Source organism: Podarcis tiliguerta (assembly GCF_965153285.1).
Source record: "Podarcis tiliguerta genome assembly, chromosome: 13".
Lineage (NCBI taxonomy): Eukaryota > Metazoa > Chordata > Lepidosauria > Squamata > Lacertidae > Podarcis > Podarcis tiliguerta.
Window position 1 is genome coordinate 17,451,891 of NC_139546.1, and position 18,603 is coordinate 17,470,493.

At 49.8% G+C, this 18,603-nt stretch overlaps 1 protein-coding gene across 7 annotated transcripts in view; it reads right to left on the bottom strand.

Annotated features, from left to right (window-relative positions):
• Positions 1 to 1,963: 1,963 nt before the first annotated feature.
• Positions 1,964 to 18,603, bottom strand: part of CPT1C (carnitine palmitoyltransferase 1C) — a 51,634-nt gene continuing 34,994 nt past the window's right edge. For all 7 annotated transcript variants that reach the window (XM_083408155.1, XM_083408157.1, XM_083408158.1 and 4 more), the window contains 10 exons: positions 16,845 to 17,040; positions 14,851 to 15,039; positions 13,278 to 13,383; positions 12,985 to 13,101; positions 10,293 to 10,457; positions 9,353 to 9,487; positions 8,220 to 8,372; positions 4,961 to 5,074; positions 4,066 to 4,158; positions 1,964 to 2,894 (listed from right to left, as the gene is read on the bottom strand). In XM_083408155.1, coding sequence (XP_083264281.1) covers positions 2,796 to 2,894; positions 4,066 to 4,158; positions 4,961 to 5,074; positions 8,220 to 8,372; positions 9,353 to 9,487; positions 10,293 to 10,457; positions 12,985 to 13,101; positions 13,278 to 13,383; positions 14,851 to 15,039; positions 16,845 to 17,040 — 1,367 coding nt within the window. In that variant the 3' untranslated portion in view covers positions 1,964 to 2,795. The remainder of the gene's footprint in view (positions 2,895 to 4,065; positions 4,159 to 4,960; positions 5,075 to 8,219; positions 8,373 to 9,352; positions 9,488 to 10,292; positions 10,458 to 12,984; positions 13,102 to 13,277; positions 13,384 to 14,850; positions 15,040 to 16,844; positions 17,041 to 18,603) is intronic.

Here is an 18,603-nt window from a genome sequence, read left to right on the forward strand (position 1 = left end):
TTCCCTCCTGCTGGCTTTCTGGGGGTTCTCCTCCCCCCAGCATGAATTTGGGGGAGACACAAGAGTAGCAGGGTGGCAGAAGCCCTGCGGCACCATTGGGATGGGGTTGGTTGAATCTGGCCCTATGTGCTGGTGCATACATTTTTATTCCAGCAGACCACAGCTCAATGCGGGAGGCAAGGGGATGGATGGATAGCAAGGGAAGTTGTAGGGAGGTGTAGATGCACGGAGCAAGATCAGAGAAGCTTCAGTCTTCCTCTGCTTGCTGCTGCCCTGCTCCAAATCCCCAGCAGCTTTTACCCTGTGCCTCATTTTCCAACACAGGCAGCATGCATTTTAAACACAGCCAGGGGGTCCCGTTGCAGGCAAATGTGGAGTGGTGAATAACTTCACACTCATTGCTTCTCCCTGTCTAATTTGCTCCCTCTGGGAGTGGCTTTTCCTCTTCGAAAAAGAGCATAGCCTGCAATTGCCATCTTTCTCGCAATAAGCCTCTGAATTTCCTACAGTATGCAGTTTGCTCCATTCACAGTGTCTGGGGAAGGAGTCGAAACGCGGACCTGTTTTCCTTTGCTTGAGATACCTGGCAGAGAGACCCAGCTCTGCACCTGAGCTGTCAAGCAAACATGAGAACCGTCACACACGCGGTGATGGCAGTCGAGCCGGCAGGAAGCCAGCAGGTCCCTCACCAGGAATGGCTTTCCCTACCATTGCCTCCTATGAAGGCAGCAGACCACCTTTTCGAAAGCTGGCTTGGCACATGTGAACCAAGTAGTTTCACGTGGACGTTGAGAGACCTGAAGGATGTGTTTTGCTACGAACTTGCGTTCTCAGAAGGCGAGGCAGTGTGGTGAGGTCCAGTGCAGGCACTTCTCCTGGCAGCTGCAACTGATAGTAAACCTGGGCATTTGGGCACATACGAAGCAGCCGTGTCTAGTCCCAAACACCCAACACACTCATACTTCCAACCTGCTTTGTGCTGTAATTGCACAAAGGCAAACACTGCGTCTAAATACCCTTCACTGCCTGTGATGGCAGCCTGGAAGAACCCAGAATTCCCAAGATTCAGGCAGCATCGGAGGTATATCAAGCACACAGCACTTTGATTAGCCAATGGCTTCCCCACAAAGAGTCCTGGGCACTAAGAGTGCTGAGCATTGTTAGGAGACCCCTGTACTTGGAGATATACACTTCTCAGAGCTCCCTGGGAAGAGGGATTGATTGTAAAATCACTCTGGGAATTGCAGCTCTTTGAGGAGCTAACAACTCTCAGCACCCTTAACAAACTACAGTGGTACCTCGGGTTAAGAACTTAATTCGTTCTGGAGGTCCGTTCTTAACCTGAAACTGTTCTTAACCTGAAGCACCATTTTAGCTAATGGGGCCTCCCGCTGCCGCCGCACGATTTCTGTTCTCATCCTGAAGCAAAGTTCTTAACCCGAGGTAATATTTCTGGGTTAGCGGAGTCTGTATCCTGAAGCGTCTGTAACCTGAGGTACCACTGTACAGTTCCTAGGATTCTATGTGGGGAAGTCATGGCTGCTTAAAGCAGGGCGATAGAACCTCAAACTCTTCTCACTGAATCACAGCCCTCCATCTTATGCTCTTCTACTGTAATAAAAGGAACAGGACCCTCCTTCACCCCATCCTCCCTTACATTAGGCACTGACATTCCATTTCACATATTGCAGCATCCAAACCTTGCATTGAAAACAGGCCTTTGGCTTCAAACTAAGCCTAAATTGCAAAATGGAAAGGAATAGTGAGCAGCGTTCTCTTGCGACAGAAGCTGCAAGCTGCCACATTCTGCCAAACGCTTCCTGGAAGCAGAAAATGCTAACGGGGCAACATGCTGCCTCCCCAGAGCTTGGGCTGCTCTGTCCCTCCTCTCGGCTCACGCCACCCCCCAGCTGCAGCTGGCAACCTGCACCGACCAGTTGAGAAAAGGCCACACATGATTCCGTTTTGTAAGATCTCCCGCCCTGTGGTTTTATTCAGGTCTGTGACACTAGCAAAACAAAACAAAACAAAAAAGACCCACCCGTTGTTCTTCCGCCGCTCCTCGCAACTCAAATTTCCCCAGAGGCGTACAAAACCCTGCAATAAATTAAGACCAACTTTCCCTCCCTGCACCAGCTTTGCGGGGATTCCTGGATCCCCAGAATTGGAGGAGAGGGGATTCCCCTCTAAATATCACCCATCACCCCATCTGCAGTGCCTCGGGAACAGAGGGTCAGTGGCAGACACAGGGAAGGAATCCTTTGAATGGGAAGTGCTAGAAAGGGGACGCAGCCCAGCTGCTGTGGGTGGAAGTGGTTGGAGCGGACAAGGAAAAGAGCTTCTTAGCTGCTGGAGAGAAGAAGAGGAAAGGGAACTGCTGCTTTTAAAACACCCTGGGATGGCCGCAATGGGAGCACTTAAGATTTCCCAAGAGCCACTCTTCTGTTCTAAGCGAACCACAGTCCTCCATCCACACATGTGCCCTAGAAGAAGCAAGATTTTGCTACCAGTCGCAGCCCGTTTTAGACTTCTACCAACCCAAAAGCAGGGAGATGCTGAGCAGAGGGAGAGGGCCGTTTGCCTACATGGCATCCGGCACAGGGTCCAAATCTCCCAAATCCGAGAACGGAAGAGGGGCGTGCCCGTCCATTGTGCTTGTGGGAATCCTCAGGCAAGCCCAGCCCCTCTTCATCCCCCGCTTCAAAATGTTCCTGCAGATCAGAGGACAGAAAACACACACACTCCAAAGTGTGTCTGGGGAGCTGGCTGTGTAAATCCCGCTGGCGTTTATTCAGTCACTGGCCACGACCGGCGGGGGAGTTTTTGTCCAGTTGGAAAAGGGCCAAGACGTCCACCATGGCCTTCCGGATGTTAAGTCCAAACCGGTGTGCGTCCTGGAGAAGGAAGCAGAGGAGGTGAGATCAGGGAACTCGACACGCCTAAAATATTTCAAAGCCTGAGCTTACTTAAAAAATGGAAAAGCTGGTGTGGAAAGTTTCTTGCTCCAAACAAGGAGAGCAAGTTGCCCCAGTTATCCCTCCAGATGGCTCAAGCAAGTAAGCAGTGGGGAAAACCAAGGGAATCCTCAAGAGTTACTAAGCAATCTAAGCCGAGGGAGAAATCAAGACAGGAGCGAGGCAGCAGTAAACCGCACTGAGCAAGTTGGAGTTAACTCTTCATTAGCAAAAACAGGAGTATCAGGCCTAATGAGGGCAGCAACTCTTCTTTGATATGTCTTGCCCCCATGAAGTAGTTGCAGAGATGGAAGCCTTCCCACGGCTGCCCAAGTCCCTTTCTCTTCAGCGTTTCCCCCATGCAATCTGAGATACTGCCCATGTGAAGCTAACTCCTCCGCCCTTTTCATGCCTCTACTGGTTCTGGGAGACCGAAGGAGAGGGAAGCTGGTTGCAGCAGGAGGGGGAAGACAGCTGGGACGCTTCACCAGCCACATTCCTCTCCTGCTTCAGCTTTGTCTTCTGATTCTGGACTTCTCTCCGCCACTTGCACAGCTGTCTAACTCTCCAGGGTTTCCCCCCAAGCATTCTGAGACTGCATCTGTGTGCCTGGCCTTTGCTACTCCCACTTCATGCCTCTCCGGGTCCTGGGAGACCAAGGGGAAGGGGAGCTTGTTGCAGCAGGAGGAGGAGATACCCATGACTCTCCACCAGCCTGACTCATCTCTGCCTCTTGGCCTCCCTCATCCCACTCTCCGTCTGCTTCTGGCTTCTCTCTGCCACAGACTCTCCCTTCTCACTAAGCCCTGTCACCCCTTCAGCTTCTGACTCCCTCCCAATCTGCTCCCTCTTCTCCCTCTGACCACTCATTGCTGTCCCACTACCACTTCCCAGACTCTGAACCTTCTTCCTTGGTGGTTCCCTAGCTGGTTCCTCGCACCATTGCTCTGCAGCCAACCAGTCCGTGACAAAATATTCCCTGAGCCAGTGCCTCCCTGCAGACGATACAAGCGGCTTGTAAGAATCTCACTGCCTACCAAGCCCTGCCTGCTGACCCTCCATTGAGGCACCCTAACACCCCAGCATGGTTTGGGTGCTGGCAGCCACTTACCGTCTCCTTGCTGGAGAATTTGCACGACACGTGGAAGTTTATGAGATCTTCGCCCACAATGACGTACGACACACCATAACCATCGTCGTCGACCTGACGGGTGGAGAGAAAGGGAAAAACAGCCTGAGAAAGAAACTCGGATCCCACATCCGACAGAGCAGTGTTCCTAGAGAGTGCTGGCTCTCAGACCGCCAGCTCTATGTCACTCGGCCACCAATTTCCACCACCCCCCCACCCCCCGAGAACCCTGGAGGCCTGAGCTTAAATAATAATAATAATAATAATAATAATAATACTAATAATAATAATTTATTTATACCCACCCATCTGGCTGGGTTCCCCCAGCCACTCTGGGTGGCTCCCATCAGAATATTAAAAACATGATAAAACATCAAACATTGAAAACTTCCCTAAAGAGGGCTGCCTTCAGATGTCTTCTAAAAGTCAGATAGTTCTTTGTTTCCTTGACTGCTAATGGGAGGGCATTCCACAGAGCAGGTGCCACTACCAAGAAGGCCCTCTGCCTGGTTCCCTGTAACCTCACTCCTCACAGGGAGGGAACCACCAAAAGGCCCTCAGCGCTAGACCTCAGTGTCCAGGCTGAACGATGGGGGTGGAGACGCTCCTTCAGGTATACTGGGCCGAGGCCATTTAGGGCTTTAAAGGACAGCACCAACACTTTGAATTGTGCCCAGAAATGTACTGGGAGCCAATGTAGGTCTTTCAAGACAGGTGTTATATGGTGTGCCACTCCCAGGCACCAGTCTAGCTGCTGCATTCTGGATTAATTGTAGTTTCCGGGTCACCTTCAAAGGTAGCCCCACGCAGAGTGCATTGCAGTAGTCCAAGCAGGAGATAACCAGAGCATGCACCACTCTGGCGAGAGTCTACTCACTGGTCCAAATCCACCCCCAAAAGAAACGTAGTCTGGGTGGTTCTGGAGGTCAAAGAGCTCCATCTGCTGAATGGGAGTCTGGCTGGTGGAGAGTCGCCACGGCTCAGACAGCACCTGGCAGAGGGGAGAAAGGGGCCGAAGATCAAACGGGTGAGGGGCTCTGCCACAATGGTTACCCTCTCCCCCCCCCTTGCTGCTCCCCACAGAACCTCTCCCCTCAAAACAGTATACAGTGGTGCCTCGCAAGACGAAAAGAATCCGTTCCGTGAGTCTCTTCGTCTAGCGGTTTTTTCGTCTTGCGAAGCAACCCTATTAGCGGCTTAGCGGATTAGCGCTATTAGCGGTTTAGCGGCTATTAAAGGCTTAAGGGATTAGCGGATTAGCTGCTAAAAGGCTATTAGCAGCTTAGCGCCTTAGAAAAAGGGGGTGGGGAGCGGAAAAAAAATCTCAAGACTTGCAAGACATTTTCGTCTTGCAAAGCAAGCCCATAGAGAAATTCGTCCTGCGAAGCGCATTGAAAAATGGAAAACCCTTTCGTCTAGCGGGTTTTCCGTCTTGCGAGGCATTCGTCTTGCGGGGCACAACTGTATTTCAGGAGGGCCTGTGACTCCTCAGCCCAAACTGGTCCTCTTATGCATTGCTAGGATCAGCAACGCTATTTATTTTTATTCATCAAGATCCTACCTATACAGTGGACGCTTGGGTTGTGAACGTGATCCGTACGTTTGCAACCTGCAGCATTCGCAACCCACAGCAGCGCGTCTGCACATGCATGGGTTGCGATTCGGCGCTTCTGCGCAAAGCAAGATTTGGCGCTTCTGCGCATGTGCGACCGCTGAAACCTGGAAGTAACGCATTCCGGTACTTCCAGGTTTCGGCGGGCCCGTAACCCGAAAAAACGCAACCTGTAACCCGAGGTGTGACTGTACTGCTTAAAGTTATCTCCAAGCTAACACCAAGCTAAAAAACAGCAGCAGCAAAGGTGCACAATTAAACCGTCAATGCAAATGACTGATAAATAGATCAGGAGCCCCACCCCCGCCACTGGGTGCTCGCTCAGGACCCAACAAACTCACTGATCACCCCCCAAAAAGAGGGTTCCTGGAACCTACTGGCTATCACCCGACTTCCTCACCCTAGGCTTGCTTTGTGCACCACTCACCCTGTGAGCTGTAGCATCGGGATGTCAGCACACCCGGGTGCCTGCGACCACCAGCTTTTCATATTTTGTTTTCGATAAGCAAGGTTCTAGCCCTCAACGTTTCAGGGGAAGAAGACCCTAGCAGCAACCAATGGTGAGGATCTCTCCTATTCCCTTCACTGGGGCAACAGGCTCCTGCTGCCACCTATGTGAGGGAAAGCCGCACCTCTCTGAGACGTGTGCGCACATTGCTCAGAAACAGTCCCAGTTCTGCACACGCAGCAAGCCTGACCTGACATGCACCATTAGCGGCGACTCTTGCACAGAAGCTGCTGACATGGGGAAACTGGTGAGACGAGTGTTGGATTAAATCTTCCCCTGCTTCTAGTGCTTTCCAGCAAATACCACTCCCGTAGATCCTTCTTTTTAAAAAAAAAACTTTGGTAAACTTCTGAAACATGCCTGGCCAGGGTGTAGGGTGGAACTGACTTATGGTAAGGAGGATTTCTAGGGGAGAATCCGTGGGTGAGGACAGGTTCACTAAACAGTCCTCCCTGTCGCTCCCCTTTCGTAAGCCCTACCGCTGCATTTTATTCCGTCTCAGCTGATGGGTTGGACCACACCGTCGCCCAGATAACATCTGGTTTTGCCTAGCTGCTGCTTCAACAAATAAGTTACGCCTTCAGGGTGAAGATTTGTGTTTCCAACCCCTTTTGCACCTGCCTATCCTTCACCTGAGGGACGCGGGTGGCGCTGTGGGTTAAACCACAGAGCCTAGGACTTGCCGATCAGAAGGTCGGCGATTCGAATCCCCGTGACGGGGTGAGCTCCTGTTGCTCGGTCCCTGCTCCTGCCAACCTAGCAGTTCGAAAGCACATCAAAGTGCAAGTAGATAAATAGGTACCGCTCCAGTAGGAAGGTAAACAGCGTTTTCATGCACTGCTCTGGTTTGCCAGAAGCGGCTTAGTCATGCTGGCCACATGACCCGGAAGCTGCACGCCGGCTCCCTCGGCCAATAAAGCGAGATGAGCGCCACAACCCCAAAGTCGGCCATGACTGAACCTAATGGTCAGGGATCCCTTTACCTTTACCTTCACCTGACTCTAGATCTGGGGTTGTCAAGCCTTTTTCTGCCCACAAGTGTAGAAGCTGCCATGGGTCTCCACCACCACTGCAACCTACTCTATTGACTACAACAAAATGCTTCTTTCAAGCCTAAATCCAACAGGGAAATGCGACCCTGCAGGCACCAGAAAAAGGTATCTGTGAACAGTCGTGAGTGCCAGCAAACACCTCACTGGCAAATCTCTGCTTTGGATTCTTTGTGGTTCTTCACATCCCAGCAAGGGGTTTCCAAACTCTCCGGCAGACTGAAATTTGAACCAGTCAGCTGTATGAGTCAACATGTCCCCAAATTGCTGGGTGCCCCATGGAAAGTGGAAAAATAAGCAGACTCGCTAGCGTTCCAAGTATGCCATGACCCACCCAGACAACAAATTTGAGCATGCACAATTCATAGCTTGTGTTGGCAGTGAAATTCAACACCGATTGAAGAACAAAACGCAAAATATGAATGTGAATGACTAACAAAAGATGACCAAGGCAGATATGTGTCTGGTTAACACCTCTGGATAGAGCAGCCATGGCATGTTTTAAAACTCCTGGGAAAAGGAACCAGAGCAAGCAAAAAAACCTCAGTAAAAGGTAGTATTTTTTATTAAAAACAAACAAGGTAATTCCAGTTACCTTCCGTGTGCTGCTTTGGTTTGCCAGAAGCGGCTTAGTCATGCTGGCCACATGGCTTGGAAGCTGTACGCCAGCTCCCTTGGCCAATAAAACGAGATGAGTGCCGCAACCCCAGAGTCGGCCATGACTGGACCTAATGGTCAGGGGTCCCTTTACCTTTATAATTCCAGTCAACAGCACAGTGAAGCCAATTTATTGTTTTTCTTCGATTGGGAAAGAACATGTCAGGTGGGGACTTTCACACTCCTGATTGGTTCAAAATATACCCTGGGAATAAAAGCGTCGCTGACTACGTCCACATTCCCTAGCCTTAATTTTACATACACGTACCCTAGCACCACACACACACACCCCTGACTCGACAACACTTACCTCGCTCAGAAAGGGGGAGTCTAGGCCGAGATATTTGGAGACGACATACAGACAGAAGAGATGCCTATCAATGCCATCACCTGTCATGGCGTGCCGGTAAAGGTTCTGGTGCTTCTCAGCTGCCACACGGAACAGACGTAACCTTGTGCCATCCTGGGTATGAACAGCAGATGAAGATGCTGAGAAAAGCTTATGCTGCACCTTCCACATTTTCTAGTCTCTGCTGATTCCTCCTTTCCTATTGACCTGAAGGATCACCTTTCCCCATGTGGCCAACCCACAAGAGGCTCTTCTCCGCTGACCCCTCCCCAGGCGAGGGGGAAATGGGTGGCTACTGGGGACAGGGCCTTGTCCGTGGTGGCACCCCAATAGTGAAATGCCTTCGCCAGAGGGGCTCACCAGGTGTCTATGGTGTAAGCACACACTGCTCTTCCCATGCATCTATTTGGTAGTAAGGACACTGGGAATCTGGATGGCAAAAGTCACAACATCCAGCAGAGCATCTAATCTGGTGGTATTGGCCTAACTCCCGAGAACACCTGCCTCCCACTTAGTATCAAGTTTCTAGTCCTCGTAGAACTAGAATTGGCACTTAGAAGATAGATGGCATCTGAAGTGGCACTGTATGTACAGGAGAGCAGCTCCTAATCCTCATGCTATGGTCTCCTATGTCAATCCCTGATCCCAAGCGTTAAAATATAAAATTGAAAATTTTGCAATAAAAAAAAGAGGCAAGGAGTAGAAACTGAGTACAGTAGTACCTCGGGTTAAGTACTTAATTCATTCCGGAGATCCATTCTTAACCTGAAACTGTTCTTAACCTGAAGCACCACTTTAGCTAATGGGACCTCCTGCTGCTGCCGCGCCGTTGGAGCACGATTTCTGTTCTCATCCTGAAGCAAAGTTCCTAACCCGAGGTACTATTTCTGGGTTAGCAGAATCTGTAACCTGAAGCATATGTAACCTGAAGCGTATGTAACCCAAGGTACCACTGTACTGAAAACATTAAAGCGTGGCTCATTTATGCAAATCTGACCATTTTGCTGACTTCATTCCAGAAGGCAGGGTTATTCTTAACGTACACGAAATTTTGGATCTGATTCCTCTGGCAAAGGCTGCATTTTAAGACTTACGTTCTGAGTAGGATCCATCATGGCCTTGACAAAATTGCAGGACTCAATGGTGCAGGAACGGACTGTTTCTGTGCGGCCCTCCCGGAAGAGACGGGTCATGGATGCCTCGTAGGTGAGGCAGAACTTTTGCTTGTCCTAAAAAATGGGAGAGGGGAATGCTTGGCTGAGTATAGGGGACAGGCTTGTCTCTGGATCTGTGGGTGGAGTGAGATGGGAAAAGATCTAATCTATACCTAAGCTATAATGCAAGGGACACGGGTGGCGCTGTGGATTAAACCACAGAGCCTAGGACTTGCCGATCAGAAGGTCGGCGGTTCAAATCCCCGCGACGGGGTGAGCTCCCGTTGCTCCTGCCAACCTAGCAGTTCAAAAGCACGTCAAAGTGCAAGTAGATAAATAGGTACGGCTCCGGCGGGAAAGTAAACAGCGTTTCTGTGCGCTGCTCTGTTTCGCCAGAAGCGGAACCCCTTCCATTTCTCCTCCCGCTTGGCTGAAGGGGCACTGCGCAGCTCTCCCTCTCTGCTGAAGCCAGGAGTCTTGCTCTCCCGGCTTCAGTGAAAGCAACGTGAAGCCTCCGGAATGTGGAGGGAGTGCTCCCTCTGCGCTTCGGAGGCTTCGCGTTGCTATCGCTGAAGCCAAGGAGCCTGCCTTCGCTCCATAGGACACACACACATTTCCCCTTAATTTTTGGATGGGAAAAAGTGTGTCATATAGAGCGAAAAATACGGTAATAAACAGCTCCAGCTGGTTCCTATTGATGGGGAAAAAAATCTCACCAGAGCTACCAGCCAGTCTGGCTTGGGGAGAAGAGGCTTTGGCTCCCATGCATTTGGCTGGTGGTTGTGACACTTTGGGGGCCAGCCAAGCCTAGGGACTCTGCCTCTTGCCTGCCTGCCTGCCTCCCTGCCTGCCAGTACCTTCATCTCGCCAAGCGACATACCCGAAAATGTGCGAGCTGAAGGCAGAGCTGGATGAAGCCGTCTGGGCTGGTGCGGCACTTCTTGATGAGGCCTTTTCCAAATTCCTTGAAGGGGAAGGCATTGAAGTCTATGTCATTAGCCAGGGCCAAGGCCACGGACAAGGACTGCAGGATTACCTGTTGGCACTGTGGACAAAAGGGGAACAACAGGAGGCAATGAGGACACAGAGCAGACAGTAGGGGAAGCAGTAACCAACGGTCAGAGCTCACCTGCCAGGTGAGATGGTGCGCAACACAATTCCAGGTGGAGTTGCTCTCTTTGCAGCATTTTTTACCCTTGACGCTTGAGATGTGCATTTTCAGCACGTACCTTATATATTTTTTGTGATTTTGGTTGGCTACTCTTAAGTTTTTGAAACAGTTTTAATGCATTTTGAAACTGTTTTACAGAGCCTAGGACTTGCCGATCATAAGGTCGGCGGTTCGAATCCCCGCGACGGGGTGAGCTCCCGTTGCTCGTTCACTGCTCCTACCAACCTAGCAGTTCAAAAGCCCGTCAAAGTGCAAGTAGATAAATAGGTACCACTCTGGCGGGAAGGTAAACGGCATTTCCGTGCGCTGCTCTGGTTCGCCAGAAGCGGCTTAGTCACGCTGGCCACATGACCCGGAAGCTGTACGCCGGCTCCCTCAGCCAATAAAGCGAGATGAGCGGCGCTACCCCTGAGTCGGCCACGACTGGACCTAATGGTCAGGGGTCCCTTTACCTTTGCTTCGGAAGCAGAAGTCCACTCGACTTCCAAAACGTTTGGAAATCAAGGCGCAGCCTCTGATTGGCTACAGGAAGCTCCTGCAGCCAGTCGGAAGCCTCATTGGACGTTCGGGTTCCAAAGAACGTTCACAAACACTCACTTCCGGGTTTGCGGCGTTCGGGATCCAAGGTACGACTGCATTATAAATCATTGTAACCCACCCTGGGACCTTAGTTTGAAGGGCGAGTAAATAGTAATACTTGTTGCCATTTTTTCCCTTTTGTATAGTAAGCCAGTTTCTACACAACTCACACTCTATTCCCCACCCAAGCATGATGCACTGTTAAGAGTTTAAGGACACCTTCTAGCATGGCAAAAAAGGAGAGGGTGAGGAAGGGCCTGTAGGAAGTGTGACCTGGGAAGGTTCCTCTGCCCACCATGTTTTTTGATGCAACTCTGTCACCAGAGGCCCAGGTGGCATCTTTGGCATTGGACCCTTAGCTGCAGCCCTCCAGGACAGAAAAAGCCTGGCCATAGGTACCTTCCTGGTACCCGTTCATTACTTTTCTTGCACTGCGTAACCCCCTTTTTATTATAAAAATATTGAACAGCACAGGGATAAAGATAGAACCATGTGGCACGCCACTTAAGCTCTTCCTCCAGGCTGTCAAAGAGTCAATAATTAGCATCCATTGGCTGTGGTTGCTCAGCCAGATGTGGATCCACCCAATCTAACTCAGCCCACGTTACCACCTTGTAGCAACCTTATCATGGGAGACCTTGTGAAATGTCTTCCTAGAATCAAGATATACTGTGTCCCCAGCATTCCCACAATCTACCAAATTAGCAAGTATCAAAAAAAGAGATAAGATTAATTTTGAATGATTTGTAAACTAAAGCCGGCTCCTAATATCCGTAAACTAAAGCCGGCTCCTAATAATCGATGCGTTCTTTTCTAAACGCTCACAAACTGACTGCTTTGTCATCTCCTCTAGATGTTTGCCCAGTTTCAACATCAAGAATGACAGCTGCTGATTTTCCAGAACTTGCTTTGCCCCATCTTTTTGAAGATAAGGACAAGCGTTGTCCATCCCCAGTCTTCCAGTGAATGGATAAATGCACGATTGTTACAGTGACACTTTTTCATTTTAAAAGCACGATCTGCCAATGAAACACTGAAAAATGCCCTGGGTGGAGGGGAGAAGGGAATACAGCTGTCATCAGTCAGCTCACACTGTACAGAACTGGCCACCAGCCAGGGACTACTATCTGCAGCCAGTCCTGTAGCAAAAACCTCAGAAACAGTAAAGATGGGTGAAAGCCATGCTCACCTCGACAGAAAAGATGGAGATGACTGCCATGTCTGTATGTACCCTTAGCATACTGCAGCAGTAACAGAAGAAAGAAACCTCCATCTCTCTTGGGCATCTCCAAGCTACCACACTGCTCATAACCACATCTGTGTCCTCTGCCACGTCCTCAGCTGAGCTTAGGCTACTCAACGTGGGTGGCGCTGTTCTCTAAACCACTGAGCCTCTTGGGCTTGCCGATCAGAAGGTCGGCGGTTCGAATCCCCGCAACGGGGTGAGCTCCCGTTGCTCTGCCCCAGCTCCTGCCAGCCTAGCAGTTCGAAAGCACACCAGTGCAAGTAGATAAATAGGTACCGCTACGGCGGGAAGGTAAACGGCATTTCTGTGCTCTCTGGTTTCCGTCATGATGTTCCGTTGCACCAGAAGCGATTTAGTCATGCTGGCCCCATGACCTGGAAAGCTGTCTGTGGACAAATGCCGGCACCCTCGGCCTAAAAGCGAGATGAGCGCCGCAACCCCATAGTCGCCTTTGACTGGACGTAACCATCCAGAGGTCCTTTGGCTTTACCTTTACTCACATGGATCCATGTTGTCCTTCCTCAGCCAAGCTCACCTGCCTCAGTTTTTCTTGTCCCAATACCTCTCTGCACTCACCTCTGGTGGGATATCCCATTGTAATTTCTGGGGCGGGGGGATGCTGGAATCCATGTCCCCTTTGCAGTTCCCGTTAGCATCGTACCCCAGCGTAAATGCATCTGTGGCAATCGTGTACTGTGGGGTGGGGGGGAAAAGAGCGTCCGGGTGAGAACTATTTTGCTTTTCATCCCTGCACCTCTTGTCCCAACCCCCCCACCCTTAGAGCTCACCTTCAGAGGATCCAGGAGTCCTGGCTCTCAGTCCTTCACACCTCCCACACCTCCCATCCCATCCCAAAGTTGGGCTTTTACCTCCCAGAGATGTGCCACAATGGGGGCGTCAGCCCACGAATGCTCTGCATTGATGCCGGACTTCCCATTGCGGTAAACAATCAGCGTGAAGGATTTGTCAAACCACCTGTTGGGAAAAAGGGCTTTGAGTGAAAGGATGGACGCCATTCTTGCAAGCCTTACTCTTCGTGCCATGATGCCATTGCCACCCAAATATGCCCGTGAGGTCTCCCGGGAACCAAGAGAGGCTCAGTATGAGTCAAGAACACCCAGCCTTACGGACCCCAGGCTGGTTCTCTCGAAGTGGGGGGGTGGGGAGCAGAGAAAGAACCACGTGAATGCTCTAGTCGTCCCATGTAAAAGAAAGGAGGAGTAATCGAAATAAACGGACTACAGAATGAGAAAATGATGCTCCAATCAAAATAGAAAATTTGTTTGCTAGGTGAGCAAAGGGTTAAGACACATGGAGTTCCTTGTGCATTCCTAGAGAGGGCACTCTGTGAGGTCATATCCTCTGTTTGCCCAGGCAGGACGGGTGAAAATAGGAAGGTAATTCTTATCACTTCCTCCCATCTGAGGAACAGTCTCTTTTTTTGTCATGAAGCTGTAGGGATAGGATGCACTCTCTGTGCCCTCTTGAGGAGAGGCACCATCTTTGACCCAAACCATGTATTTTGTAACATAGAAAGATATTTTGCCTGACTCGTTTCACTGCTATTTTCCGCTTGAATCAAGCCTGCAACTTTATGTAAGTAAACACTATTTTTACATTTTTACATTACAGACTTCTGTCTTGTTATTTGGTTTAGTGGGGTAATCCAGTCTGCCACCGGCATCCTGGATAATTATAGAAAGCTACACAGCTTTGTCACAAGTATCCGTCTTTTATGCTGCAAAAGATGGTATATATTTTTTAACTCTACTAAACTAGACACGAAACTTACTCAAGTAAGAGGAAGGAGAATTCATAAATAATACACCCTACCCTACCTTCCAAATCCATCCCAACAAAAAGGAGAGCTAATCTGCCTTATAGCATTTACATCAGAACCCTCTCCAGTTCTGTTAACTCCAGGTGCCGGTGGAGAGATGGCGATTTGACCCAGTGGGCCAAAAACCTGTCAAAGAAAAAGTAAAGTTCTCTTGCATGAAGTGTGTGTGTGTGTGTGTGTGTGTGTGCGTGTGTGCTTTTGTCAGGGACACTATGAAGCCCTATGAAGTGGGGTAAGAAGAAGAAGAAGAGGAGGAGGAGGAGGAGGAGGAGGAGGAGGAGGAGGAGGAGGAGTTTGGATTTGATATCCCGCTTTATCACTACCCAAAGGAGTCTCAAAGAGGCTAACATTCTCCTTTCCCTTCCTCCCCCACAACAAACACTCTGTGAGGTGAGTGGGGCTGAGAGACTTCAGAGAAGTGTGACTAGCCCAAGGTCACCCAGCAGCTGCATGTGGAGGAGCGGGGAATCGAACCCGGTTCACCAGATTACGAGTCTACCGCTCTTAACCACTACACCACACTGGCTACTGGGTACAGTTTGTGGTAGTACTTCCACAAAAGAGCATGCGATGTAACCTTAGGCAGCCCAGGGAGCACCCACCTGTCGCAGCAGCGCCCGTGCAAAAGGGACTTTGAGTAGGCATCCAGCGCCTGACTTGGGTTGGGTCCCTGCAGCCCCTGCTCGCTGGTGTCCAGGGTGACGAAGAAGGCAGCTTTCTCCACGATGCTCAGCGACTGCTCATTCACCCCAGACCGGAAGTAGGTTTGGCGGGCCCGGGCCCAGGGGTCTCTGCAAAAAGGTAAGGGAACCATGACTTGGGGTGGTCTGCCTGTCACAGGACTGCCAGTTCGGGTGGATAACTGACTGGCTTGATGGCAGCAGCTGGAAAATCATTGCCCATCACCTGGAATCTAAAAACCACTCTATCTCCATCCTCCCTTTCCCCTCACCCAAAGTCTGCAGCATTTCATGGAACTCAATGAATAAAGTAACAGCATTCCTCCAGCAGATCTCAACGATCAAGCTGAATGTATGCAGGACCCAATATGTTACAGGCTTTGTAAATTCATATAAAGGCCCTAAGTTTGGCTTGGTAACATATGGGGAGTTAAAAGTTTTTTCCTTATTCCTGATTGGACTCAAGCATCTGGATGGCAACAGGTGGCCCATTCATCATCATCATCATTATTATTATTATTATTATTATTATTACAGTGGTACCTCGGGTTAAATACTTAATTCATTCCGGAAGACCGTTCTTAACCTGAAACTGTTCTTAACCTGAAGCACCATTTTAGCTAATGGGGCCTCCCGCTGCCGCCACGCGATTTCTGTTCTCATCCTGAAGCAAAGTTCTTAACCCTAGGTAATATTTCTGGGTTAGCGGTGTCTGTAACCTGGAGCGTCTGTAACCTGAGGTACCACTGTACAGTTCCTAGGATTCTATGTGGGGAAGTCATGGCTGCTTAAAGCAGCGCAATAGAACCTCAAAATCTTCTCACTGAATCACAGCCCTCCATCTTATGCTCTTCTACTGTAATAAAAGGAAGAGGAGCCGCCGGAGCACAATTTCTGTTATTATCCTGAAGCAAAGTTCTTAACCCGAGGTACTATTTCTGGGTTAGCAGAGTCTGTAACCTGAAATGCATGTAACCTGAAGCGTATGTAACCCAAGGTACCACTGTATTAGTATTAGTATTATTATGAGCATTCTTTTATCGTCTTTCACTCAAAGGTTCCGAGGCAGTTCACAACCGAAAAATAGAAAACGAGACTACAAAATACACAATAAAACAAAAACAAACCAATAATCCTCTCCCACAAAAGTCATAGAATGTTAATCAGCCAAACTCCTGGTTGAAGAGAATGTTTTTGCCAGATGCCTGGGGAAGCCTCCCTGGTCAGATCATCCCACAAACAGGGAGCCACCACAGAAAAGGCTCGTTCTTGTGTTGCCACACTCCACTTGTGGAGGAGGCACACGAAGAAGGGCCTCAGAAGATTATCTCAGATAGGTTCATGTGGAGAGAGACAGTCCTTGAGGTATTGTGGTCCTGAGCTGTTAAGGGCTTTATAGGTCAGCAACACTTTTAACTGTAGACATTAACAGGGTAAAGGTAAAGGGACCCCTGACCATTAGCTCCAGTCGTGCCCGACTCTGGGGTTGGGGCACTCATCTTGCTTTATTGGCCGAGGGAGTCGGCGTACAGCTTCCAGGTCATGTGGCCAGCATGACTAAACCGCTTCTGGCGAACCAGAGCAGCACACAGAAATGCCGTTTACCTTCCCGCCGGAGCGATACCTATTTATCTACTTGCACTTTGACATGCTTTTGAACTGCTAGGTTGGCAGGAGCAGGGACCGAGCAACAGGAGCTCACCCCATTGCGGGGATTCGAACCGCCAACCTTCTAATCGGCAAGTCCTAGGCTCTGTGGCTTAACCCACAGTGCCACCCGCGTCCCTTATTAACAGGGTAGTGCAGAGGAATATCAGGAAAGGCTGAGTATGTCTCAAATTCCCACTCGCCCCAAATCACTTGGGTTGACCAAAGTCTTGTGTGACCAGAGTCAAGTGAAGGGAGTTTAGGCTCACCTGTCAGCTGCAGTCAGGGCACCCAGTTTTTCCTCGCCAGGCAGAGGAGGCGTGGGGTCATCTAGGATCTGCTGAAACTGTGCCTGAAGTTCACGTGGGCGCATCAGCCTCCCGTTGTGGTATAGCCAGACCCGGAAGAAGCGGCCAGCATGGTACACAGCAATGTGCTTGCTATCCCTCAGGTGCTGGATGGTGTCTATGGAGCGAGGAGCATCACATCAGGAGAGTTCTGCAGCCTCAGAGCAGATTCCCAGAGGACCATCCACACCATACACTTAGGGAGACCCCTCCCAGCACCCTTAACCAGCCACAGTTCCCAGGATTCCTTTGGGGGGGGGTGTGCAGCCATACTATTAAAGTAGTATAGGAGCACTCTAAGGTGAGGGTGTGATGGTGTGGGGTGCCCCACACAATCAAGACAAGGCTGAAGCTAGTGCCTGGTTTCCTCTTTGCAAATCCTGGTTGCCCATTTGATTTAATGCCACAAATGAAGCCACCTGGGTGTTAAAAACACCTGTATCCAAAAAAATGGTTTTGAACCATTGCAAATCGTATGTCCCCCTTCCCAAAGACTGTTCCCATTTGAGTTCCTGCAAAGCACCGCCTGGCCCCAAACCCTCCTTGGGTGTAAACTTCCTTCAAGACGGTTGCCCCTAATAATAATAACAATAACAATAACAATAATAATAATAATAATAATAATAATAATAATTTTATGCACCAGGTGAAAAAGTTCCTTTTCAACCAGGCCTTTGGCTGATTAATATTCTACAGCCCTTTTTAATGTGTCTGTGGGAAAGGAGGGGAGGGTGATTGTTTTGTTGTTTCGGTTTAATTATTTACTTGTGTTTGATCTTGTACTTTATTCTGTGGTGAACTGCCACGAGATCTCTTGATGAAGGGCAGTATGTAAATTTAATAAGTAAGTAAAATAACAACCACAAATAAGGAGCCAATCTTTCTGCTTGTCCCCCATCTTAGTGATGGGGGACAGTCAAAGCAATCACTGTGGGACGTAGGGGGCCGGTGTGCCAGTTTTGTGTACAAATATTACAGATTTTAAGGATGGGCACAGAGACCTTAGGCCTAGCCTTCAGCATTTGCTCTCAGAGGGTATAGGCGCTTTGGGAGGCACCAGCTACAGCCTTGTTTGCCGAGGGACGTTAATAGCATAAGAAGAGCCCTGCAGGGTCAGGCCAGTGGCCCATTGCTGGCCAGCCTTCTGCTCTCACCATGGCCGACCAGATGCCAAGGGAAGCCCAGAAGAAGGCAGGCCCCAGTGCAACAGCGTTTTCCCCACTTGTAATTCCCAGTGGCTGGTATTCAGAGAGGCCTACTGCCTTAGGCAGCCGAGGGAGAACATAGCCTAATCTGGCTAATCTTCGTTTTACTGTTTCTAGACGACGTTAGAGAATCACCACCCTGGCACCCAATGTTGGCAGACTATTGCCAGGCCAGATTCTTCCACCTTCACCCTAAATTCCACTTGGTGATCTATTCTAATGCCACCCGCTTCAGTGCAACCCATTCTGACTCGGGTCTTCTATCTACCACCTTTGTCTTCTACAACTTTGCCTACACAAAAGTCCTGGGAGATTTATCCCCAACTTAGAATCATAGAATTGTAGAGTTGGAAGGGACCGTGAGGGTCATCTAATCCAACCACCTGCAATGCAGGAATCTTTTTGCCCAGTGTGGGGCTTGAATCCGCAACCCTGAGATTAAGGGTCTCCTGCTCTACTGACGGAGCAACCTAAAA